The sequence below is a fragment of the Phaseolus vulgaris genome, chromosome 8 (genome assembly GCF_000499845.2).
Source record: "Phaseolus vulgaris cultivar G19833 chromosome 8, P. vulgaris v2.0, whole genome shotgun sequence".
In the NCBI taxonomy this organism is placed as follows: domain Eukaryota; kingdom Viridiplantae; phylum Streptophyta; class Magnoliopsida; order Fabales; family Fabaceae; genus Phaseolus; species Phaseolus vulgaris.
In genome coordinates this window covers 21,664,178-21,691,020 of record NC_023752.2, presented here as the reverse complement: position 1 = coordinate 21,691,020, position 26,843 = coordinate 21,664,178, and the positions used below count along the sequence as shown (strand labels likewise).

The following is a 26,843-nucleotide window of genomic DNA, read 5'->3' as shown; positions in this document are numbered from 1 at the left end:
ACCGATGGGGTTGCTAGGGGTATCTTGGTCTTGCTACTTGTGGAGGTATTTTTCGTGAGAGCATGGGAAAATTTATTGGTGCTTTCTTTGTGTTTATTGAAATACAAACAGTTATGATTGTTGAGTTTTATGGAGTTAGGAAATTCAAAAGATGGGACTTACTTATGTCTGGCTTGAATGTGATTCTGCCTTGGTTTGTGTTGTGTTTACTGCTAAGACTAATGTTTTGTAGATGCTTCGTAATCGATAGAATAGTTGTCATTACGTGGAAAAATCAGGTTTAGGATTACTCATATTTTTATAAAAGAAATGCGTGTGTTGATAAGTTGACTAATTTAGAATTTATTTATAGAGAATCATTTTATTAGTATAATAGACTTTCATCTAGTATGTTCTTATAATTATTTATGAATAGGTATAGTCTACCTATGTATCGTTTTTGTTAATTTATGGATTTTGGCCTACCCCTCCATATTTTTGTATTTTCTTTTTTTTTCTTTTAATAACTTTTTTCATGACATTTACTTAAGGTGTCAATCTAGCTGAGATGTCAAGTTACATAATGATACCTAATATAGAAACAATTTATAAAAAAATCAATTATTTCTTTCTAATTAAAATAATAATTTACAGGTTAACTGTAAAATAATATAATGTCAAACCAATTACCCTTTTTTCAGTTTTGAAACAATAATTATTTACCAAGTCCATTTAAATATAAAATTTGTTTTAGAAATTAAACTAAATCAAATAATTTTGTATTGTTGGTAACGAAAATTAGTCACAAAGGATTGTGTAATTTGCATGAAATTGTCGATTTAAATTTCATCATCTTAAAAAAGGAAGATATAAAATGACATAAAGTGAATACGTGATTATTTTAGCACAATGAGTTCTATTACTTCTAATTATAAAAAAAACTCTGCATAATTATAAAAAAAAAATTACACAGAAAAATTATATATAATTAATTATATGAAATACATAATTATTATGTTAAATTTCTTTTATTAATACTTATGTATACAATATTAATAGAATCTTTATAAAATATTACCTTTCTGTTTATTTCTCTCAAATATATTATTTTATTTTAAATTTTATAAATATATTTCTTTTTAATTGCCATAAAAATATAACTATTAGTCCTTGTAAATATATTATTTGAGTTTACATTTTTTATCATGTCTATGTAGTCACCATTTCACTTAACCCCAAAAAAAAAAAACACCATGGTTCAACACACAAAAATTACAACAAAAATTACGACCCTTTGAATTACCACCATATACTATTGGATACATTTTGAAAGCCTTCTACTGCAAAACATGTCAATCATTCAGACCAGTCACTATAACATCAATTTCATTCACCATTGACTCATCACCAGTAAGCTTTTAGGGTCTCAACGCCAACTTCTGAAGGGCAGCATTGATTCTTTCATCGGTGAACAACATTCTGTAGCTTTCATAAAAATCAAGTATCTCCATTGATATGTTTTTGACCTGCCAAACATAAACAATCACTTTAAAGATATATTTTTCTTTTATCATTCAAATGACTAGAATTCTAATCTACTTCATGTTCAGAAAACTTGCATGAAAGTGATTTTAAACTGGTAGGGCCCCACAAATGGCTAATGCACTTTGGACCTCTACCAAACACACGGCATCTTAAGAAGTTGCACTGATTTGGAAAAACAAAATGGAATCTAACAATAATGCATATTTGTGAGTACTGTATAGACAGGAAGGAGTCAAGTCAACAACCTCCAATTGAGAGAACCCAAAATATAAGAAGGAAGCAGTTTACCATATGTAACCTCAATTGGGGAAAAACCAGTGTCAAAGTGGTCAGAGGTATTGGTAGGCGGTGCTCATTTGAAGATTGGTGCCACAGATACAAAACAATTCAACAAAGAGGGGGTCATGATCAGAAACACAGCTACAGGGAAGGCCGTGTAACTAGCAAGCCATATAAAAAAATAAGGAGGCAACCTTGAAGGCAGTGTACTAGGAAGGCAGAAACCCGAGATGATCAACAACCAGAAAGCAGTAAATCTAAGAGATGGAGGCAAACCAAAAACAAACCCAGAAGAAAGATCTTCCCACACAGATGTTAGAGATGGAAAAAGTTTTAAAAGAATAGCTAGGCGCTTGGTTTCATACTTCATTTGTTTGGAGGTGAGGCATTGAGTGACATAAGTTTTGACATTATTAGGAAGTGGGTTTAAGTCTAACTCAATCTCAAAAACCAATTTATAAGGTGAGATTTGTGATTTTTCTTTAATACTTCAAGTAACAACAAAAGGGGTTGTTGGCATTGAGCCATATTTTACCATTGTAGAAAATGAGGTCATGATGAATTTGATAATCCAATTTGGAATTAGGATCTTGTTGCAGCTGAGTGAGCAAGGAACAAAGTTCAGAACTAGTAGCAAAGGATTGTCGCAATTGCTCTAGGGATGTGAAATTAGGCATTGAGAGGGTGAGATATGATCCAAAAGAAACCATAGAGAGAGCATCTGCAATGGCGTTAAATGCACCAAACTTATACTAGATGATGTAGTTGTATCCTAATAACTTCGAGTTACATCTTCTACTTTGGGGCCTAAATAACTTGTGACATCAAATCACGAAGACTCTTGTGGTCAATAAGAATAATAAAAGGGTGACCTAAGAGATATTGGCACCATTTCCAAACAACAATAGTGATGGCATGCAATTTGTGAACATAAGTAAAAACATTCTACAGCCACGAGCAAAATGGTTTTCTAAAGAAAGCAATAGAGTGACATCTTACATAAGGATGGCACCCACAGCTGAGCTGAAAGCTTTTGTTTTCAAAGTGAATGGCAAAGAGAAATTGGATAAGGTCAATACTAGTGTTTAAGTCATATTAAACTCATTGAAAAGAATGTTGGGCATGTGGAGACCACTAAAAAGAGTCCTTTTAGGGAAGGGAAGAAAGCCCTTCATGAACATCAGATAGAAATCAATGAACCCTATGAAGCCTTGAAGCGAGGCAGTGGAAGAGGGAATGTGATGGAAGAGGGCCAAGCACCACTTCAAAGGAAAGCCAAACACAGACATATTGGGCCAACTACAAGGGCAATGGCTAAGAGGCTTGATGAGGATTGGGACACTGCCACTGATGGCAGAGAAACTTACCTTTACATGTTCCAAGAGGTCCAAAATCAAGCATAGCATAGTCTTTAAATTCTTGTCAAAGTAATATAAGAATTTTCTTTTGTAAAATTGTTTAAAATGTAATTAGGATGAATTTTGGTTCCTAAAAACCAACCTAAGTTAGATTAAGGTTACTAGAACCTTCTATCCAACTTAGGCCGGTCACCTTTGGACGCTTGAAACATCACTTTAGTTCACGCTTGCCATGTGAACTCATTAGGCGTCACATTTGCATTTCATTTGACTAGCATTCCATTGTCATTGACTCTTCATTTCCGATCCTCCAAGCCTATATAAGGAGGAGCCTTCCGCATGTATTCTTAAGATTAATTTGAGTAATGAAATGCTGCAAAAATGTGTTATTTTTACTCCTTTGCCTAAACTCTCTTAGGATTTAGGTGCTTAATCTTCCAAAACCGCAACCTCAAAGAGAGTTGGCCAAACCTCTCTCACTCTCATACTTCTCATGCACCTCCAAGGCTACCATAACTCCTAGGAGAGCCTTGTCCATCAACAATCCATGGATGTTTCTGCCATTTTCTTCTCAAAAGCGCAAAGATGAAGTGCTCAAGCTATCATTTGGTATCTAGAGCTATGGTCTTCAAGAGATAAGTGTCTTTTTTCATTTTTTTTGTTTGAGTTCTTCTTATTTTCATGTTGTTCATCTCTTGTTCATGTTGTCTTGCTGTTTTTACATTTTTAAATTGATTTAGATGTTGTTTTAAGCTTTTGAATCGGTACAAATTGTTCAAATTGTTCTTGAGCTTCCTATTTTCACATTTTGTGTAGGAATCTATGGAGAATTGTGTTGCTGTTTTAATTTTAGGTTACTTGAGTCTTGTTTGAATTTTTTTGTTCGGTGCAATATGATGTTCTTGAGTCATTTTATTTTTTGAATCTATATGTTTTGTCTAGTCATGTAATTCCAAGAATGTCAACAAATCTTAGTAGTACTTTTCTTGATTCATTTGTTTCTTGTTTTGAATTGAGTGTTTAATTTGAATTCTGACTTGATTTGTTCCTTTGGTGCATTTTTCCTTTTAGTTTGAGTTCATACAAATCCATACAAATTCCTATAACATTCACTTCATTGTGTTTTTGAAGTTTCTCTTTCTGTTTTTAATAACAGAATTAGGATTCCTCTGTTTTTACAAATTCTGTACTTGCTGTTTTGTATTATGAAAATTAAATACGTAGAAAAAAAATTCTGAGATTCTAAATTTCAGTGGTTTGATGTGTTAGAAAAAGAAAAAAAAAGAATTAGTTGAAAAGGCAAAATAGAAAAAATAAGATAAATCACACAAAAAAAGTGTATATTCTGGCGCTAAAATTGACGGTAATTGTACAGTGAATTTGAAAAATTTATCACAATTAATTGGTGCATGTTTTTGGTGTGATTCCAGCGCCAAAAGTTTGCCAAGACTTTGAATCGATTGTGTTTAAATTTTCAAAATCAAATTCAAAATAGCCAGCTTAACATAAATATTTTAAGTCACGCTTTCTGAACCTTATTTTTCCAGTAGTGCTGTTTTGGTTTTTCAAATCAATTCTAGTGCCTTTCTTTAGGTTCCTTTTGTGTGCTAACCTTTATTGAGTGCCTATTTTTTTACTTTGCTTGTCCAATATCATTCTGAACTCTTTCTAATTGTTTCATATCATTAAATCCAATTGTTGTGGTGCTGTTTTTAAAATTTAATTTGTTTCTTGCTTTCTTTTTCTTGACCTCTAAATTGTTGGTAGATGAATTTCAATTGGTGCTTGTTAAGTGAAAATTGACTTGAGGAGAGTCTAGCTCTACTTAGTAGGTACTGTTTTGGAGAATTTAATTGCTTAAATCATAAGAGGTTAAGGCAAGGAACAGCAGCAAATACAAATACCAAAAACAAACCATACACTTTGAAGGGCACAACAAAGAAGAGCAAGTACAAGCCAAAGGAGTGCATAGTTTAGCAAGCTGAAATCAAATTTGTGCAATTCAATTTCTTTGTATTTATTTGAATTGTAATTACATTTCACCTTTGTTTAATTAGTGGATTAATCATGTTTAGACGGCGAGTGTGTCTTCAAAGGCTCAAAGTGTCTAAGAAGCCTCACCTAGGAAACGTCTAGTTTAAAGCTTTGTAGATTAACAATTTTTAATTGTGTTAGTTAGTTTGTTTTATGTTAATCCTTGTTTAGCTTTGCTTAAAATTGCTTACATTAATCTTTTCCTTAAGCTTTGACTAATTGCTTTGTTTGTTAAATAGCTTTGCATTGTTTTTTCTTGCATAAAATTTGATTTTTCATTCCTCATTGTTCTAAGTAATTTACTTAGAAAAAGAATTGTGTGAAATTTTTGAGGGATAGTTTTTGGCTAAGGTAAGATTTGGTACTTAAGAAATCCTAGTGGCTCACCTCTCTTACCTGGAAAGCTACCTTCACTAACTTTCCTCTTCTTTCTTGAAGTAAAACACTTTTAAACACAAAGCTTTAATCATGTCTTCTCACTCCTCTAAATCTAATGAAAGTGATATGAAGTCATTAAATCTCTTTTAAAACAACTTGTCAAGGACTTTCAATTACTTTCATATAGACAATTGGAGAATGAAGCCAAAATTAATGAATTGACTAAAGCAAAGGATGAGAATTCTCAAAAATAAATAAAAAATACATTTTCATGCATCTAGCTCTAAAGATCATGATTCTCTTGGGGAGGAAAACCTTACGATAAATGAGTATTATCAACCACCCCCTAGGAGAAATAGAAGAGATAGAAGAGAACAAGAAAGCCCAAAAGAGGTTAGGGTAGACCCATGGAAAAGAAGATGTAAACATATACTTAGATTGGGAAATAAAGGTAGAACAACTTTTTGCTTGCCATAGAGTGAGTGAAGAAAGAAAAGTGCCCCTAGCCACTCTTAGTTTTCAAGAAAACGCTATGTATTGGTGGACATCTTTAGAAAGAGATAGGCGTCTTCATAGAGAGCCTCCCATAGAGTATTGGAATGACCTTAGGGGAGCCCCAACGCCGCCATATACCCTCCTACTATAATAGGGAGTTGATGGACAAGCTCCAAAGACTCCAACAAAGGACAATGAATGTAAAGGAGTATAGGCAAAAGATGGATTTTTATATGATGAGAGCCTCCATTAGGGAGGATGAGACCACCACCATAACTAGATTCCTAAGTGGGCTCAATCTTGAGATAAGAGATAGGGTTGAACTTCTACCTTATCAAGACTTGAATGATTTGGTTCAACTTTGTATTAAAGTTGAACAACAAAATTTAGGAAAAACTTCAAGTCAAAGAGTAGGTTCATATCTTAACTCCTATCCCAAGAGATTTTAAAAGAGAGGGTTGTACATCCAAAGAGAAACCAAAAGAAACTACCAAACCCTTAGGCAAGGATACCCTCACTCCACCCATTCGCACTAGGCATGTCAAATGCTTTAAATGCTTTGGAAGAGGACATGTGCAAGCACAATGTCCAAACCAAAGAACCTTGTTTTTAAAAGGAATAGATGAATATACTAGTTGTGAGGACGAACCTAGTGAGAAAGAAGAAGAAGGGGGAGATGATGAGAGAGTAAATCCTTTAGAGGGGGAATTATTGATGATTAGAAGAACCCTCAACAATCAACCCAATGCAACCATGGAAACACAAAAAGAGAACATCTTTCACACAAGATGTAAAGTTTTAGAAAACATATGTTCTTTCATTGTGGATAGTGGTTCATGTTGCAATTGTTGTAGCACTAGGATGGTTGAAAAGTTAAATCTACAAGTAGTTCCTTATCATAAATCTTACAAATTACAATGGATCAATGAGAATGGGGAACTAGGTGTAGATAAACAAGTGAAAGTTGAGTTTACCATAGGTAACTACAAAGACAATGTTTTATGTGATGTAGTTCCTATGGAAGCTTGCCACATCTTATTAGGTAAATCATGGCAATTTGACAAGAAAACCTTGTATAATGGTCTAACTAACAAGATTTCCTTCACCCATAAGCAAAAGAAGTTTGTACTTAATCCTTTACCACACTCTCAAGTGGTAAAAGATCAAATACAAATGAAAAACAAGAGGGATGAGGAGAAAAAAAAAACAAAAAAAGAAAAAGAGAAAATCCTTAGGGATAAGAAGGCGTGGGAGAAGAGTGTTCCTTCCCACAAGATTATTCAACAAGACAAAACATTTGAAAACACCTTTGAAAATATGTTACTTGTTGAACAACCTAACCTTATCTTTCGTAAAGGAACACTTACATGCACTGCCACAAACCTTGAACCTATGATTCTACCGCCTCTAGTTAAAAATCTTTTAAGTGAATTTGATGATATATTCTCTAAAGAGGGACCCATAGGACTTCCTCTTTTTAGAGGTATAGAACATCAAATTGACTTGATTCCAGGGGCAAGCCTACCAAATAGGCCAGCATATCGAACTAACCCCGAGGAAACAAAGGAGATAGAGTCTCGAGTTCAAGATTTGTTGGAGAAGGGTTGGGTTCAAAAGAGCCTAAGCCCTTGTGTTGTACCTGTCTTTTTGGTGCTCAAAAAGGATGGAAAATGGAGAATGTATTGTGATTGTAGAGCAATCAACAACATCACCATCAAGTATAGGCATCCAATCCCAAGGCTTGATGATATGCTTGATGAACTACATGGGTCAATAATATTTTCCAAAATTGATCTTAAAAGTGGGTATCACCAAATTCGAATCAAGGAGGGTGATGAGTGGAAAACCGCTTTTAAAACCAAGTTTGGACTATATGAATAGTTGGTGATGCTTTTTTATCTCACTAACGCACCTAGTACATTCATGAGACTAATGAATCATGCCTTTAGAGATTGTATAGATAAATATGTAATAGTATATTTTAATGATATCTTAGTGTATAGTAAAAACCTAGAAGACCACCTAAGCCACCTTAGGGAAGTTTTTCTAGTACTTAAGAATAATAGTTTGTTTGCAAATAGTGATAAGTGTACTTTTTGTGTAGATATCATAGTTTTTCTAGGCTTTATAGTAAACAAAAAGGGGGTACATGTTGACCCTAAAAAAATCAAAGTCATCCAAGAGTGACCAACTCCACAAAATGTAAGTGATGTTAGAAGTTTTCATGGTTTAGCTAGCTTCTATAGACGCTTTGTGCCAAATTTTTCAAGCATAGCTTCACATCTTAATGAGCTTGTAAAGAAAGATACTACATTTTGTTAGAATGAAAAGCATGAACAAGCCTTTCAAAGGCTAAAGGCTCAACTTACCAATGCATCCATTCTAGCTCTACCAAATTTTGCTAAAACTTTTGAGTTAGAATGTGGTGCATCGGGGGTTGGCATAGGTCCGGTTTTGTTACAAGGTGGGCATCCAATTGCTTATTATAGTGAAAAACTTCATGGAGCCACCCTTAACTACCCCACCTATGACAAAGAGCTATATGCACTTGTGAGAGCTTTAAAGACTTGGGAGCACTATCTTGTTTCAAAAGAATTTGTTATTCATAGTGACCATGAGTCTTTAAAATATTTAAAAGGCCAACACAAGCTCAATAAAAGCCATGCTAAGCGAATGAAATTTCTTGAACAATTTCCTTATGTCATCAAATACAAGAAATGAAGCACAAATATAGTGGCGGATGCTCTCTCAAGGAGACATGTGCTCTTTTCAAAACTTGGTGCTCAAATTCTTGGATTTGACAACATAAAAGAACTTTATCAAGAAGACCAAGACTTTGCATCTATCTTTGCTAAATGTGAACATAGAGCGCAAGAAGGTTACTATGTGACCGAGGGGTATCTTTTTAAAAAAGGACCCCAAGGTACACATAAAAAACATCTTGTAAAAGAATCAAATGAAGGGGGTCTTATGGGCCATTTTAGAGTTGACAAAACTCTTAATCTTTTAAAAGGGAAATTTTATTAGCCACACATGAGAAAGGATGTCCAAAGACATTGTTCTAGATGTATTTCATGTTTAAAAGCAAAATCTAAAACAATGCCTCATGGACTATATACCCCTCTACCGATTGCAAATGCTCTTGGGAAGATATTAGCATGGATTTTATCTTAGGACTTCCTAGGACTGCAAGAGGTCATGACTCCATCTTTGTGGTAGTGGATCGCTTTAGCAAAATGTCACATTTTATTCCTTGCCAAAAAGTGGATGATGCTCAAAGTATTTCTAGACTCTTCTTTAGAGAAGTGGTGAGACTTCATGGTTTACCAAGAAGTATAGTATCCGATAGAGATCCAAAGTTTATAAGCCCCTTTGGGGAAAACTTGGCACTAGACTACAATTTTCAACATCTTGTCATCCTCAAACGGATGGCCAAACCGAAGTAGTCAATAGATCTCTTGATACTATGCTTAGGGCAATCATGAAGGGTAATCACAAATCTTGGGATGAGTACCTTCCCCATATTGAATTTGCTTACAATAGAGTAGTTCACAAAACTACTAATGCTTCTCCTTTTGAAGTTGTATATGAATTTAACCCTCTTACTCCTTTGGATTTGTTACCCCTTCCTAATCCACAAGAATTTGTGCATAAGGAAGGAGTTATCAAATTCGAATTTGTTAAGAAATTACATGAGAAGGTTAAAACACAAATACAACAACAAAATGAGAAGTATGCCAAATACAACAATAAGGAGAAGAGAGAAATAGTTTTTGAGGAAGGAGACTTAGTTTGGCTTCATCTTAAAAAGGATAGATTTCCTACTAAGAGAAAATCCAAACTTAGTCCCCGTGGTGATGGACCCTTCCAAGTCCTCAAGAAAGTCAATAATAATGCTTACAAATTGGATTTACCTATTGAATATGGAGTACATGATACATTTAATGTAATTGATTTATCTCCTTTTGTAGGTACCAATGAAGAAGAAGACGATTTGGATTTGAGGACAAATTAGGCCAAACACAAAGACATATTAGGCCAACTACAAGGACAGTGGCTAAGAGGCTTGATGAGGATTGGGACACTGCCACTGATGGCAGAGAAACTTACCTTTACATGTTCAAGAGGTCCAAAATCAAGCGTAGCATAGTCTTTAAATTCTTGTCAAAGTAGTATAGGAATTTTCTTTTGTAAAATTGTTTAAAATGTAATTAGGATGAATTTTGGTTCCTAAAAACCAACCTAAGTTAGATTAAGGTTACTAGAACCTTCTATCCAACTTAGGCCGGTCACCTTTGGGCGCTTGAAACATCACTTTAGTTCACGCTTGCCATGTGAACTCATTAGGCGTCACATTTGCATTTCATTTGGCTAGCATTCCATTGTCATTGACTCTTCATTTCCGGTCCTCCAAGCCTATATTAGGAGGAGCCTCCCGCATGTATTCTTAAGATTAATTTGAGTAATGAAATGCTGCCAAAATGTGTCATTCTTACTCCTTTGCCTAAACTCTCTTAGGATTTAGGTGCTTAATCTTCCAAAACCGCAACCTCAAAAAGAGTTGGCCAAACCTCTCTCACTCTCATACTTCTCATGCACCTCGAAGGCTACCATAACTCCTAGGAGAGCCTTGTCCATCAACAATCCATGGATGCTTCCGCCATTTTCTTCTCAAAAGCGCAAAGATGAAGAGCTCAAGCTATCAGAATGGCCAATCAACCATGGCTTGAATCTTAGAAGGTTCAAGAGCAACACTATGGGAAGAGACAATGTGTCCTAGGTACTCCAGTTGTTCTTGCACAAACAAGCATTTCAAATGGTGCAAGAACTGTCCCTACAACAAAAGTGGAGAATATTGGATCTTAGTAAGAAAGATAGGAATCAAAAGTGTCATTGTATATACCAAAATATCATCGAAGACAGCCAAAAATCAGTACAAGAACAACTTATGAAGTTCATTCATGGTGGCACGAAATGTGGAGGGTGAATTACAAAGCCTAAAGGGCATGACCAGTGGTCCTAGTGAGTACAAAAGGTGGTTTTACGTATGTTTGCCTCAACCATACAGATCTAGTGAAACCCTTGGCAGAAGTCAAGCATGGAAAACTAGGATGTGCCACCTAAATCGTCAACATTGGGAAAGTCTTTTATGGTGATCAAGTTTAGGGCTCTGTAGTCAACATAAAGGCACCAACAGGTATCCTTTTCTTAATAAGAAGTCGAGAAGAAAAACAGCTCTTGATTAGATGAATCATACTAGTGTCAAGCATTTGATTGACCTCTTTCACCAGTTCAATTTTCTAAAAAGAATGTGGATATTTGTGAAGGTGTTACCCAATTTTCTGAAAATGATGGATTTGGAGTTAGGTGCCAAGTGAAAGTGGTGGTAAAGTTAGGTGGGATGTGGGTGGGGTTTGGGAAGATGGGTGCATATTGGGGTAAGATAGTGACGATCTCAGGAATAGGGTGGGAGGTGGGTTGAACAATAAGGGGTAGGGAAGAAAAGGAATGAGAGAGTAATAATGCTAAGTGAAGAAAAGCAATTGCAACATAGGTTTGAATGTTGGGTCGTGGCCACGTCAGACCCAAGAGGAATGTATACATATAGTAATGAGTTGGCACAAAAGAGAAAAAAACACATAATAAGAGACCCGTAATCAATGGTAAATGGATCGAAACCCTTGAGTCATTGTACTTCGAGCATAATGTCAGCACAACTAATAGGCGGAAGAATATGAAGGTTGACAAGAGATGTGTAACCCTAAATGGCAAATGATGCTTATGAACAAATGTGGTGGCAATGCAAAATGGAACCATTTCCACCCAGCACCTGAAGGGGAGGAGTGGAAATCATAGGGAGCATGAGGAACAGAACAACACATGACTAGATGATATTGAGTATTATCATTGTCCACCGGGATGGTGACCTAAGTCCCCATGATTTGTTTGTATGAACAAAAAATCTCCTGTGCCAACATGTCTATTTTAAGCTTATCTAGGAGAGGCCAACTCCTCAGGAGATAAATGCTTAAAAAGAACATTAGGGGCAGGAGGAGGGAGGGTGGATGGGGTAGGTGAAGGAGGTTAATATATGGGTGGTGTTGTGAAAGGGACAATGATTATCATTAATCTTATCCTACTAGAGTTTTGCTAAAGCCATCGCCTACGAAGAGGATATTGACTAGACGGCTTGGACTTCACAGCAAATTTCTAGTGAGAACCAAAATTGAAAAAACTCAGGAGAAACATCAAAGCCAACCAGACAATACGATTGGCTAATGCTCAAGGTCGATGAGATAGTCATTATTAGATTTGTGTTGCGTTAGTTTGAATAGGACTCGTTTTGGGTCATCATAAGAGGGAGCAAAATGGGATTCAAGTGTTTGCAACAAGCTTGACCATGAAGTAATAAAACCATTGCAGAACGTCCAATGAAACCAACTCAATACCAGATCATCCATGTAGAACCATTGCCTGACACTATTACAGTCCTACTTTCCTAATATTGCATGATGAGATTTTTAGTAGGAATGTCAGAATTACAATGTGTTTTGTACTGTTGAATAGGCAGCCAAATTATTGGCTGCATGGAAGGCCAGGTTTCAGGAGTTAATCTCTTCACTGTTGTGTAAGACAATAATACGAGACTATTTGGCTTTAAGACAAGCCAATGGTTTCACCAAGGGACAGTAAGCACAAAGGCTTTTCATGTAACTTTGCAAGACACCATCCAGGCATCAGATCTCATTTAATTTGGTCTTTAGAGAATGAGATGTATTGCACTAGAGTTTCTATTCTACCAGTGAAGTAGGTGCCTTTGAGTAAAATATTTCAGAAATTATGAAGATACCACTATTATTATGTACGAGATATTTTGGGCATATTTCACATTGTGGAATTAAGCAACTCCTTTCCTTTATCCTTTTTGAATATAAAATGGAATTAAACCACTTTTGTATTCTCTGCGTTGAATCAGCGAACACATTTGCCATATTCAACTAAAGCCAAACCATGTAAATTTGTAGCAACTATTTTTCTCATTTTAAGATTGTCCAATTGGTCCTATACAGGGTGCCCGCCTTCCACAGCAGTCATAGCAGGCCATCACCATTCAAATTTTAGGTTGCAAAATTTATATTATTGTCAAATTTAACAAGAATTTTGAAGAAAAAAAGTAAACAAAAATAGAAAAGGAGAAATAAAGAGATGGTTAAGACACTTCCGTAAGGATGCAAGAAATAAGTGCTTAGAAGTTAGAAATACCGTGGAACACTCACCACGTTCATGTCAACACGAAGTTCTTCAAACCAAGCAGTGGTGTCTTTGTCCCTGAGTACACTAGCAATATATATGCAAGCTAAAGCAATCAAATGCGGAGGATGTACAAGAATTAAGTCCATCTTGTATGTGTCATTTACAAGCCCCCTGCCAGTATGAACTTTCATTATTTTTTTTCTTTGGAAATTTAATCCAACAAAAAACTACCAATAAAATAATAGATAGAAGTTGCAATTCCAACAGCATTAGCAAGGTAGCTGCTAGCTCAATAGAAAGCAGGATTCATAGTGATATCAAAATATTATGTTTCTGGATAAACAGATTCAGTTATACAGCACTGAAGCTACTTTCTTGAAGGATGTACTTAACATTCAAAAGCAAATGGGAGAAGACTCTAACAAAGCTACAACAGTAAAGTTGGAACAATTCCCATAAAAAAAATTATGACTATGATATTGAATTGTCTTGAGATGAAAATCAGTTGTGTTACATAATTAGACATGTCAGAAACAATGAACCGTCCTCTATTATCATTATTATAGTGACCATAAGCATTAAATGGAAAACAGGTAATTAATCTAAGTTTTGAAGCTCTTGATAAAAAAATAATAAATCTAGAAGGAATACTGAAACATCTTCCATTTCAAGTAGGATAAATAAAAAGGTTGTTTTAGCAAATAATGTGCAGTGGTTTCTGTTGTTTGCATATGAATTTGCATTGCAAACTAAAATTCACTTACACTATATAGAGTCAATGCAGTTCGTGGAACCATGAAAAACAACTAACAAAAATAAAGAATAACATATACACTCCACAACAACCGTTTCATCTCCAGACATTGGTATCTCAATGACAAATCTTTATCCTAAAACATACAGAACTGAGGTTGATATTATTAAAGGAAAAGAAAAAATAGGGTAAATCCCTTGTGTATATTGAACACATAGGGTTATGTTTATATAGGAAATAAGCTCATTACATAAATATGAGATATCTAACAATATCTATAATATTTCATAATATCAAATAATATCTAATTATATCTAATAATATCTAACACTCCCCTCAAGCTGGTGCATATAGATCTGTTGCATAATTAGGAGAATTATGTTATAATTAAGTACAGATTCCATTTTATATTTATTAGGACAGATTTGTTAGTGATTTGATTTTATTTGATTTGTACAGCTTTAAACACTCATTATTTCTGGCTTTCATTGCCTATTATTTTTTTTTTCTTTAATTAGGTTGTAAAACAGTCTATAAATAGAGACTGTAATCACATTTGTAAGATATCTCAGAAATATATTTCATCTATTTCTTTCCACTTGGTATCAGAGCTCCTGATCTAGGAGACTCTGCTTCCGCAATTTTTTTAGCCTTCATTGCTGTAATCATTTTCCTTGACAGCCGTCATTGCTGTAATCATTTTCCTTGACAGCCTTTATTGCTGCAATTATTTTTTATTTTTTTTGGACAACCTTCATTGCTGCAACTTTCTATTTTCCTTATCCTTTCTCCATTGACCACCACCACCACCTTGCACCATTGACCGTTACTGCCACCGCCATTGACCACCGCCGACCACCACCACCGACCACCATTGCCGTCGCTCGCCGGAAACTGCACCGCTCGCCGGAACTGCCACTGCTCGCCGGAAACCGCCACCGGAAAATTTTTCCGGCAGATTTTTTTTGTGTGCGTGAACAGGATCAAATTTTGCCAATCTGAAAAAAGTTGGTTTTGAACTCTCATGGACTCCCTTAGTAAGCCATCTAGCTATTGTTCCTTTACTATGAGTGGTAAGAGTTCTAGTTTTTTATCCTTTAATGCTTCTAGTACTGAAAATATCTGGATTATAGACTCTGGTGCTACTGATCATATGACACCTCATTCCTCTTTTTTTTCATCCTACACTACTTTATCCGGTAAGCCATATATTACTGTTGCTAATGGTTCCACTACCCCCATTAATGGTCGTGGTAACATTCACCTTCAACCTTCATTTCCTTTAAAAAATGTGCTTCATGTTCCCAAACTATCCAATAACCTCTTGTCTATTCAAAAGATTACCCAAGATTTAAATTGTGCAGTGGTATTTTTCCCTTCCCATTGTGTTTTTCAGGATCTTGCCACGGGGAAGACTATTGGAATTGCTAAAGAGCAGGGCGGGTTATATTATTTACAGCATGAAGAAAGTAAAAAGGATGCTAGACTACAGGCACACACTTCTAATCTTCAGCAAGGTCGTGAATCTTGGTCATCCTCTCAGATATGGCTTCAACACAGACGTCTTGGTCATCCTCCATTTAGTACCCTAAAGTCCTTATTTCCTATTTTATTTACAAAAGTGTCTGCTGAGTCATTTCATTGTGATGTTTGTCAGTTTGCTAAACACCATCGGACAACTTTTCCTCCCAATGGTAATAAAAGTTCTAAACCTTTTGATCTTATTCATTCAGATGTATGGGGACCTTCATCTATTCCTAATATCTCGGGTGCAAAATGGTTTGTTTCATTTATTGATGATTGTACTCGGGTTACTTGGATATTCCTCATGAAAGATAAGTCTGAAGTTTTTCACTTGTTTGTAAAGTTTTACAGAATGATTCAAACACAATTTGAAAGTCCAATTAAGAGATTGCGTTCTGATAATGGAAGAGAATATGTGAACCAAACCTTTCCAAGTTCCTTGAGGAAAATGGAGTTGTTCATGAATTAACCTGTGTGGACACTCCTCAACAAAATGGGGTTGCTGAAAGGAAAAATCGTCATCTCCTTGAGGTTACTCGAGCTTTACTTTTCCAAACATCTGTTCCTAGATCTTACTGGGGGGAAGCAGTCCTGACTGCCACTTATTTGATTAATAGATTACCCTCTCGGGTTCTAGAGGGTGTTACTCCTATTCAGGTTATGACCACATTCTATCCTTCTATTCCCATGTTGAATAGTCTTCAGAATCGTGTCTTTGGTTGTCCTGCTTTTGTCCATGTTCATAGTCCTTATCGAGGTAAGTTAGATCCTCGTGCCATCAAATGTGTCTTCATAGGTTATGCCCCCAACAAAAAGGGATACAAATGTTATCATCCTCAAAGTCGTAAAGTGTATATTTCCAAAGATGTCACCTTCCATGAAACAGAGTCTTTCTTTCCTAGTTCTCAGCTTCAGGGGGAGAGTATTCAGAAGCTGAGGACCTTGAGTTGTCACCTTTTCCTTTGTTGCAGGATTTCGTTCTTAGGGAGGATGACAAAGACCCTGCACCAACATCATTACCAGAGAAGAATAATGAAGACAAATATTTTGGAAAACAATATCAGCGAAGGCAACAAGAACCCGTCCTGGTCGAACAGCAACTTCAATTGTCTGAACCGGAGGTAAGAACTCATACCAGTGAGACTCTTGAGGACACCTTAAATACTGCTTTTGAACCTATAAGCCGGTTTTATGGGGTTGAGTTAGGCTTAAAGTCCACTTCGTAATATTATGTTATAATTAAGTACAGATTCCATTTTATATTTATTAGGACAGATTTGTTAGTGATTTGATTTTATTTGATTTGTACAGCTTTAAACACTCATTATTTCTGGCTTTCATTGCCTATTATTTCTTTCTTTAATTAGGTTGTAAAACAGTCTATAAATAGAGACTGTAATCACATTTGTAAGATATCTCAGAAATATATTTCATCTATTTCTTTCCACTAGATCATATGTACCCAGCTTGTTACAAATGTAATCAATCCTAGGCCCTCGTAAGGGTTTAGTAAAAATATCTGCTAATTGATTATTTGAATTAACAAACTCAGTCTTGATATCTCCCGATATAATCTTTTCTCGAATGAAATGACAATCAATCTCAATATGTTTTGTCCTTTCATGAAAAATTGGATTTGAGCTAATATGAAGAGCAGCTTGATTATCACATATAAGTGTCATTTGATTAACCTCTCCAAATTGCAATTCTTTAAGTAACTGTTTAAGCCAAATAAGCTCACAAGTAACTGAGGCCATAGCTCTATATTCTGCTTCTGCACTAGATCTTGCCACAACACTTTGTTTCTTGCTCTTCCAAGAGATCAAGTTATCACCAATGGAGACACAATAACCAAAAGTTGATCTTCTATCAGATGGAGATCCTGCCCAATCAGCATCTGAATAACAAACGACTTTAGTATGGTTATTATGACCATATAACAAACCTTTTCCAGGAGAGCCTTTAATGTACTTCACTATACGAATGACTGCGTTCCAATGATCTTCACATGGAGAATTAAGAAATTGACTCACCACACTGACTGCAAAGGAAATATCAGGACGAGTAACAGTGAGATAGTTCAATTTTCCAACTAATCTCCTCTACTTCTCAAGATCTGAAAGAGGCTCCCCCTGATTGGGTAGAAGCTTGACATTGGGATCCATGGGAGTATCAATAGATTTCGAATTCATCAACCCAATTTCCTCCAAAATATCTAATGCGTATTTTCTTTGAGAGATAACAATACCAGTATTGGATTGTGCTACCTCAATCCCCAAGAAATATCAGAGCTTGCCAAGATCTTTGGTCTGAAAGTGTTGACAAAGGTGTTGTTTTACTTGTGAGATGCCATGGTGATCACTGCTTGTAAGAACAATGTCATCAACATATACTACAAGATAGATACACCCAGCACTCGAGTGACAATAAAAAACTGAATGATCTCCTTCACTGCGAGTCATACCAAATTGTTGAACAACATTGCTAAATTTTCCAAATCAAGCCCTAGGAGACTGCTTGAGGCCATATAAGGATTTGCGAAGACGAAATACCAATCCAGAAGACTCCCCCTGAGCAACAAACCCGGGAGGTTGCTCCATATAAATTTCTTCCTGCAAATCCCCATTAAGAAAAGCATTTTTGACATCCAGTTGATAAAGAGGCCATTGTTGAAGAGCAACCATAGCTATGAATAAGCGAACAGAGGCCATCTTTGCTACTAGAAAAAAAGTATCACCATAGTCTAAACCAAAAATTTGGGTATAACCCTTAGCCACAAGACGAGCTTTGAGACAATCAATAGTACCATGAGGACCAACTTTGATAGCAAAAATCCACCTGCAACCAACAACAGATTTCCTAGATGGTAAAGGAATGAGTTCCCAAGTTCCATTATTCTGAAGCGCATTCATTTCATCAAGCATGGCCTGACGCCAACCAGGATGAGCTAAGGCATCAGCTACAGATTTTGGAATGGATACAGAAGAAATAGACGAAAGGTAGGTATAAAAGGGTTGAGTTAGGCTTAAAGTCCACTTTGTAATATGGTATCTAGAGCATAAGGTTAGGGTTTAGGGTTCAATTTCTATTGGTGAACCCACTATTCATTGGAACTTTCCAGCCATCGCCCCACTGTCTCGCCGGAGCTACCACCACCTCGCCGGAGCAGCTGCCGGACCCTCGCCGGAGTCGTCGTCGGACCCTCGCCGGAGCCGTCGCCGGAGCATCGCCGGAGCCGTCCCCGAAATCTCGTCGGAGCCTCCGCTGGAGACGCTGCCAGAGCCTTCATCTTTGTTGTTGCCGCCAATTAACCGGTGACTGGATTTGTCCTTATCTTCTATGGCTTCTTCCGTTTCCGCTGCCACTATGGCGTCTTCCGCTGCCGCTACCACTGTGGCTTCTTCTGCAGTCATTATGCCGGATTCATCTATTTATACTAATTACGTCAATGTTCATCTTTCCATTGACAAATTGGATGGAACCAATTATGACACTTGGGCATCATACATTAAATTATGGCTTAAGAGTCAAGGTTATGTTGATCATCTTACTCATTCTACTGTTGCTGAAAATGAGGTTTTTCGTTGGTTGAAAATTGATGTTCAATTATGCATTGTTATCAAATCGACCATTCACTCATCTTTAAAACAAATTTTTCGTACCTATGAGACATGTTCAGAAGTTTGGGAACAAGCAAAATTATTATACACCAATGATACTCAACGTCTTTATGGTGTGTGTCAAAATCTTCTCACAATTGTTGCTCCCAAACGTCTTGATGGTACAATGGCAGAATATCTAGGTAAACTTCATGCTCTTCTTCATGATTTTAGTGAGTTATTACCTCCTGCCTCTACTCCTTCTCAAGAACTAGAACAAAGATCCAAGTTCTTCATGTTATTGGGTTTACATGGCCTTCCTGATGATTATTCTCACGTTCGTGATCAAATTTTGGGATCTCCTATTGTGCCCAATTTTACTTCCACTTGTTCTACCCTTTTGCGCGTGCCAGGTAAACACACCACTGATATAACGTCTCATGTTAATGACTCTTCTGCTTTAGTCTCTCAGCATAATGATCGTACTTGCCCTCACAAGCCGGGCAAAGGGCGTCACAAGTGTGACCATTGTGGCAAACTTGGCCACAAAATTGACAGATGTTATGCCTTACATGGTCGTCCTCCTAGATCTGTTGCGGTTGCTCAAATTGCCCCTGTGCAACCTTCTACCATGGACCATACTTCAATTGATACCCCAAGCCAGCCTGCTATTTTCAATGAATTTCTTAAATGGTATGAGGATCGTCAGAACCCTAGTTCCATGGCTTCTGTTGCACATTCAGGTACATCTTTTGTTGGCCTCACTCACTCCACTTCCCATGGCCCTTGGGTTCTAGATTCAGGTACCACTGATCACATTACTGGTAATAAATCCTTTTTCTCTTCCCTATCTACTACAGGTTATTTACCTTCGGTTACCATGGCCAATGGATATAGGGTACCATCACATGGTGTTGGTACTATTAATCTTTTTTCTTCTTTATCTATTGATAATGTTTTGTATGTCCCTGGGTCTCCATTTAACTTATTATCTATTAGTCGTCTCACCCGTTCCCTTGATTGTGTTATTTCTTTTACCAAAGATTCTGTTACTTTACAGGACCGGAGTTCGGGACGGATGATTGGCACCGGATGTGAGTCTCATGGACTTTATCAACTACAGATCTTTGCACATGTTGGCACAATTATGGATTCTTCATCTCTCATTCATGCTCGGTTGGGTCATCCTAGTCTTGCCAAGATGCAGCAGCTTGTTCCAAGTTTGTCTAATGTGTCTACTTTATCGTGTGAGTCGTGTCAGTTAGGGAAGCACATTCGTAGTTCTTTTCCTAGTAGTGTCTCACAACGTGCTTCATCTCCTTTTGCCTTAGTTCACTCTGACATTTGGGGACCAAGTCGTATTAAGTCTAATTTAGGATTTCAGTATTTTTTTACTTTTATTGATGATTATTCAAGATGTACTTAGGTATTTTTAATGAAAAACCGTTCTGAGTTGTTTTCTATATTTCAATTATTTTACAATGAAATTAAAAATCAATTTGGAATTTCCATCCGAATTTTGCACAGTGATAATGGACGTGAGTATCTTTCTCATTCTTTTAAAAATTTTATGGCTTCTCATGGTATTCTTCATCAAACTTCATGTGCTTATACACCTCAACAAAATAGGGTAGCTGAGCGCAAGAATTGACATCTTGTTGAAACAACTCGTACTATTTTAATCCATGGTGATGTTCCTCGGCGTTTTTGGGGTGATATTGTTCTTAGTGCATGTTATTTCATTAATCGCATGCCATCTTCAGTTTTAGATAACAAAATTCCTCATTCTATTTTATTTCCACATGACCCTCTCCACTCTTTACCTCCCAAAGTTTTTGGGTCCACATGTTTTGTTCATAATTTTAGTCTTGGTCTTGATAAATTATGCTCTGATACCATATTACAAAGTGGACTTTAAGCCTAACTCAACCCCATAAAATCGGCTCATAGGGTTGAGGTTTGCACCCACTTATATACAATGAAAAACTCTAATCTCTATTCGATGTGGGATCTCCAACACACCCCCCTCACGCCAAGACTGCCAACTCGTGCGTGGGACTATATATTTTGGGTGATCCGATAGCGGCCCGATAGCGGGTGGCACGATAGGCCCAACACAAACACTCGCTAGGATAGGCTCGAAAATGGCTCTGATACCATATTAAAGGAAAAGAAAGAATAGGGTAAATCCCTTGTGTATATTGAACACATAGGGTTATGTTTATATAGGAAAAGAAACATATGGGCTAAGCCCATTACATAAATATGAGATATCTAACATCTATAATATCTCATAATATCAAATAATATATAATTATATCTAATAATATCTAACAGATATTATTTAATAATCCAAAGCCTCTCAATGCTCTCTCTAATATCTTAACATATATGAAAGATATATATTTATCAGAGTCGCTCCAATTAAATTTCATTAGAATGTACAGGATTTGAGAATATTTTGGCAAAAAGGGATGATGCTGGCGAGAAGTTTTCAGCCTTATTTAAGAAAATGTCATGATTATATGGAAAGATATATGACAATTCTTATAATATGATAGATAAATCAACATGAAGCACTTAGTTAAGTAACATGTCAGTGAATAGGGTAATGCTGGAGTATAAAGGAGATGTGCATCTGGGGTAATCAGATGTTCTAAAACCTCAAATGAGGGCAAGTATGAGTTCACCTCGCTCTGCTTGCAAACTTACAAAGCCAAACAACACAATAACCTATGCTGTGTTTTGCCCTCTTTTTCCTTTAAAGAAAAAAATTCGTTGAGAGATGAAGGAAGTGAAGAGATGGTGTTAGTTCCTCGTTTGGTCCTCCAACTAAGCCAATTTCATCATTATTTCTTTCTAATGAGGAAAATTCTAATGCAAGGGTCTAACTTTTTTTCATTTAAAAAATTGTTATAGGTCAAATAGTAAAACAGAGCCAATAAAGGGGGACAAGGGGATAAAATGGGAAATGTAAAATAAGAACAGAAGAAAGGGAAACTTATTTAGAAACTGATCTCGTCTGTTCAACAGGAAGGACTCTTACCAAGTTAGCTGAGTCATGTTTAGATCATTCAAACCTGCATCCTGAAGCAACCTGGAGAATTATCAATATAATGGCAATGAGAAATCATAAATGAATATAATCTAAATGACACGAATGTCGGACCAGTTCTTCTGTCACCAATTTTTAACTTGACAGGACTCAATTTGCCAAAATGTACATTATTGGTATTTGTTTGACTTGCTGTCAGTAGGGAAATGTGAGGACTGAGAACAGTAGGAACAATGAATGCATGTAAATTGTTTTAAACAATTTTGTTTCCTAACTAGGTGATTCAGTTTTTATACTGTCTTTAGTTTCTCCTTTCTGTGATTAGATTAGTGAAAGCTGTGTGGACAACACGTTTAAAATTGCAAGCTTTCTGGCCAGAAAAGTATGAACAAACTAATTGTTTTTTCATAATTTCCACCTCCTGTGTACAAAAATTGAAAAAATTGAACAAAGTGATCATCATCAAACACTCACGGAGATAGTGAACGGTATGGGTGGTATACAACCAGGTAATAATTAAGAGCTTCTAAAATCTTCATTTCCATTTCAAGTATGTCCTTGATTTCATATCTATACTTCTCATCAGTATCTGCGTAAAAAATCTGTGGTTTCAGCATAGAAAGGAACTAGCATCAAGAGAATTTTGAAAATAAATTACTCACTTTACGTTCAGAAGCCAACAAGAAGAAAAATAAAATTATAGGTTAACATCTTACATAATTTTTTTATGTAAAATACAAGAAGCCGAGCTTGCACTGTGCTTTCTTCTGCTTTTGATGCCAGGTACAAGCATGTTGGAGCTACCAAGCGTGGATCATATTCAGCCATACTCTTCCTTAAAATGACAAAAAGTGAAGATTCTTAACAGTTGACACTTAGTGAGGGTATTAAGAACATACTACTACTTTCAGGGTCAGAAGAAGATAGCGTTATGAATAAGAAAACAGCCTGGACATTAAAACAATGCAAGCACATAAATTCGAAATCTATTAAGAGAAAACAAAAAATATTCGAATCAGCAATCGCAACAAGTTAACTACTGCTAAAAACATAGTTTTTTCAGTAAAAGGCATGCAATTCAAGTTAGCAGCAACCAAGAAACAAAACAAATTTGATCAAATTAAACAGAAAAATGTGCAGAAGATGGGATCACTTACTCTTTTATTTTTCTCTTCTCTTTATTCCCCTTGTTGTATATAAATGAATTGGATATTAGAGATGAATTTTCTACTTCTATAGTAAAGGTCAACTTGTTACTTGTCCAATTTCAAAACTGACATACATAGCAGTTGTCTGCTTATAGTTACATTTGGAAAAAAAAATTAAGTGCACGGTTGCTATGGAAAATCCAAAAGTTAGTGGCCTATCTTGGAAACTTCACCATAATTTTACCGCAATTGATGAGGCAGTTGAAGCCAGCAGATCCCAGAATGAGACGGTTATTGGTTTTTCTAACATAATTGCATAACACTAACCCAAATAGTAGGTAGTACTGGTATGGAGATTAGATTTAATCAAACCAAAAAAAATCAGCATCTATGATAAATCCTGACATCAAAAGGAAAAAAAATTATGAAATATACTGCAGTAAACTTTGAAATACTGACTCCAAGCATCACAAATACTACATAACGTACAAGCTATCCCCAATCTAAAAGAAAGACAGGAAGTTCCAACCATTTCAGGACAAACTTTTCCATACTCTAACACTAGAAGTTTACAAGTTCACAACACATACTTGGTATAAACACGCCTCATGTATGTAACTGCTGTGGCCACAACCCTGAAAGATCGACCAACATGTTAGAAATGGTCATGGAATTTAACACAAAATAAATGGCAAAAGATGTTGAAGTTTTGAACTTAACACAATAAACGACAAAATAATTTGATTTGCATTCCCATTGTGAGTGGTATCACTATTGGTTGAGTAGACTCCTAAATTCTAATAGAGCTCTTCTACATGTTCATATACACTTATGAATGGCAAAAGGCAAGGAAGCATCATTACTTATGGGAATATGGGTGTTATATTTCCTTTTCAAATGTCTTTTGCCATTCAAATGATCATCACTAAAAGTCTAGTCTGTTCCATACCATCAAAAATTTGATCAAACAAAGTCATAGAGACTTATGAAATTACAAATGTATTCCATGGATCAATATCATATATATGCCAATTTTGCATAAAAAAAGTAACTTTCAATAAACATAAATAAATGCATACTAAACTAATACGTTAGAAAAGAAATCCACCAAGGACATAGTAAATTAACTATAGATATGCAGCATAGCATTTGGGAGTGGTTATGGATTTCTATTTCCTAAGCCATGGTTCTGCAGAATGTGGGTGTATAATGTACATGCATAAACCTACATCACAAACAAGCCAGACATCTATAGATATATCACCTTGATCAGAAAGAGAAGATGGGAGGTTTAGTAATGACATAATGACTGACTTATCCTAATTTTCAGTTTATTTTAAAACTTCTTATGTTAATTGTGCATTCAAAACTGTTGTACATCCCATCTCATACAATCTTGAAGGTCGTGTCTTGCTTATTGGAGAATCAAAATGCAGGTAAACTAAACAAGGCTAGGAAAAGAATCAACATGATACATATACTTCATATTCTGCTTGTCCATGGGGCTTTTGGACTCAAGAAGTGTGGCAATTCCTTTTTCTCCCCTCCATGCATTGCAGACTAAGCACAGACTTTTAAGCCAGAAAGATCAAACCAATATACGAATCTTTCTCTGGTAATACAATATACTTTTCACTCTATACTTCTCCCCCCACCCTTATCACATTAAAACGTAACCAATTATAAACTTAAAAGAGATTACTTGTGCATATTCAAGAAATACAGTTCACACCTCTGCCTCACTTTTACTTGTTGTGCCAATTTCAAAATATCTGCTCAAGCAAGACAGGAAAAAGAAGAAATTCAGCACAGATAAATAACAAAAATCAAACACCTCTATAGCCTACGAAGGATATCAATAACATAACCCTAATTATTTACTTTTTACAAACATCGTTCAGAATATTTTATATACAAGAGCATGCCAAAAAAAAATCCATAAAAGCATCAGAAGAAATTCCTCTGAAACCAATCCCTGGCACACAAAACTAAGGATGAAGGCAGCAACTACAAATTCAGAACCTGACACCACATCAACAAGTAAAAGGAATGATAAGCATAAGCAATAGCCAGAAGCAAAAAGGTTAGAGAACAAAACAGTGCTGTGGCATAAGGGGTATAAATACATGTATGACAGAGATTGAAGAAAGACATAAGAAAAGAAATCATACAATTGGTCATGTTCATCTTAATGAGCTTAAAATCCTCCAGTGTGATACCCTTTTCCTTGTCTAGTGCATTCACCATATCCACATCTTCCTGGTCCAGAAGATGCTTGCTGCAAGGTTCATAACCCCAAGAATCCTAAATTACACACAGATGCACACAAAGAGAGAAACAAGGAATCTTGGGGGGAGATGAAACATACTAATGAGATGATGTCCAGAAATTGGCAGCCATGTTTCTTCAGAGATGACCGAAATTCAGCCAAAGAGAAACCAGAAAACGGTGGACAATCACAGTGCAACTGCAGAGTGACCCATTTAGAAGAGGAACCCATTAAGAATTGATCCAAAATTAAATGTTTTACCTTTCAACAAGGATGAAAAATGAACTGAGAATTGCAAAACAAAAAGTGTGGAAATTAAATGTGCGAGCAGAAAAATACTAAAACCGTGCAACTTCAGCTCGAAGGATTAAGTATCAAACTTCAAAATCTTATCCATGAAAAATTCATAATAAAGAATATAATTAAGAAAAAAAAGCTAAAAAAAACACTAAATTTGACAAGGGAACAAATTGGGTACAACAAATCCAAACTTAAATCTTTATTAACCATGAAAAGACTACCTTATTTTATATTAGTAAACATAAAAAGACAACGCTAGGCTTAAAAAGGAAGCAGTGTGGGATTTCACTTCGATGTTGGGTGCGGAGATAGGGAGAGTAGTTATGAACGAAAGATAAGAACAGGTGTAACAAAAAGAAAAACACAAGAAAGGGTTAATGGAAAAACCGCGACTTTGTTTTCTTAATTAATTTCTCTTAGGGATTTGCATTCTGCAATCGCGTGTTTTCAAATGCCCACCGCCATATTGTGGTGAAATAACAAAATTCTCCCTTAAAAATCATTCTAGATATAGCACATTGCATGAATGAATTTTCCATATACGAAAATATCTTTTAGAAAGCAAAATATATTTTCTGAATTTGAAAATATTTTTAAAATATGCAAATTGAAATTGATTTTTTATTTTGTATTTTAGAAGCCATATTTTGAAATATGAAATAAAAAATTGCATTTGATAATATATATATTCTGAAATATAAATTTTATATTTCAGAATATACATTTTGGTATATAAATTTTGAATTTTACATTTGTATTCTGGAATGTACGAATACAAAAATATTATTTTTAATATTTTAAATGTATAATCTGGAAGATCATCAGAGATTGCACAATCCAGAAGATTGCCTGCAGCTTGAAAAGTATCAAGG

The 26,843-nt window shown here is 35.7% G+C and overlaps 1 protein-coding gene across 3 annotated transcripts; it reads right to left on the bottom strand.

Annotated features, from left to right (window-relative positions):
- Positions 1-1,251: 1,251 nt before the first annotated feature.
- LOC137824214 (cyclin-C1-2-like) lies at positions 1,252-26,414 on the bottom strand. 3 transcript variants are annotated; one of them, XM_068629743.1, is made up of 10 exons: positions 26,193-26,414; positions 25,771-25,869; positions 25,574-25,680; positions 25,135-25,174; positions 23,993-24,037; positions 22,971-23,089; positions 22,729-22,843; positions 22,246-22,296; positions 13,346-13,493; positions 1,252-1,505 (listed from the first exon to the last, which is right to left on the bottom strand). In XM_068629743.1, the coding sequence occupies exons 2-10, from the start codon at positions 25,800-25,802 to the stop codon at positions 1,398-1,400; spliced, it is 765 nt and encodes a 254-aa protein (XP_068485844.1). In that variant the 5' UTR covers positions 25,803-25,869; positions 26,193-26,414; the 3' UTR covers positions 1,252-1,397. The 3 variants fall into 3 exon arrangements, with proteins under 3 accessions (XP_068485844.1, XP_068485845.1, XP_068485846.1); XM_068629744.1 differs by lacking the exon at positions 26,193-26,414 and adding an exon at positions 25,933-26,069; XM_068629745.1 differs by lacking the exons at positions 25,135-25,174; positions 25,771-25,869; positions 26,193-26,414.
- Between the last annotated feature and the right edge of the window lie 429 nt (positions 26,415-26,843).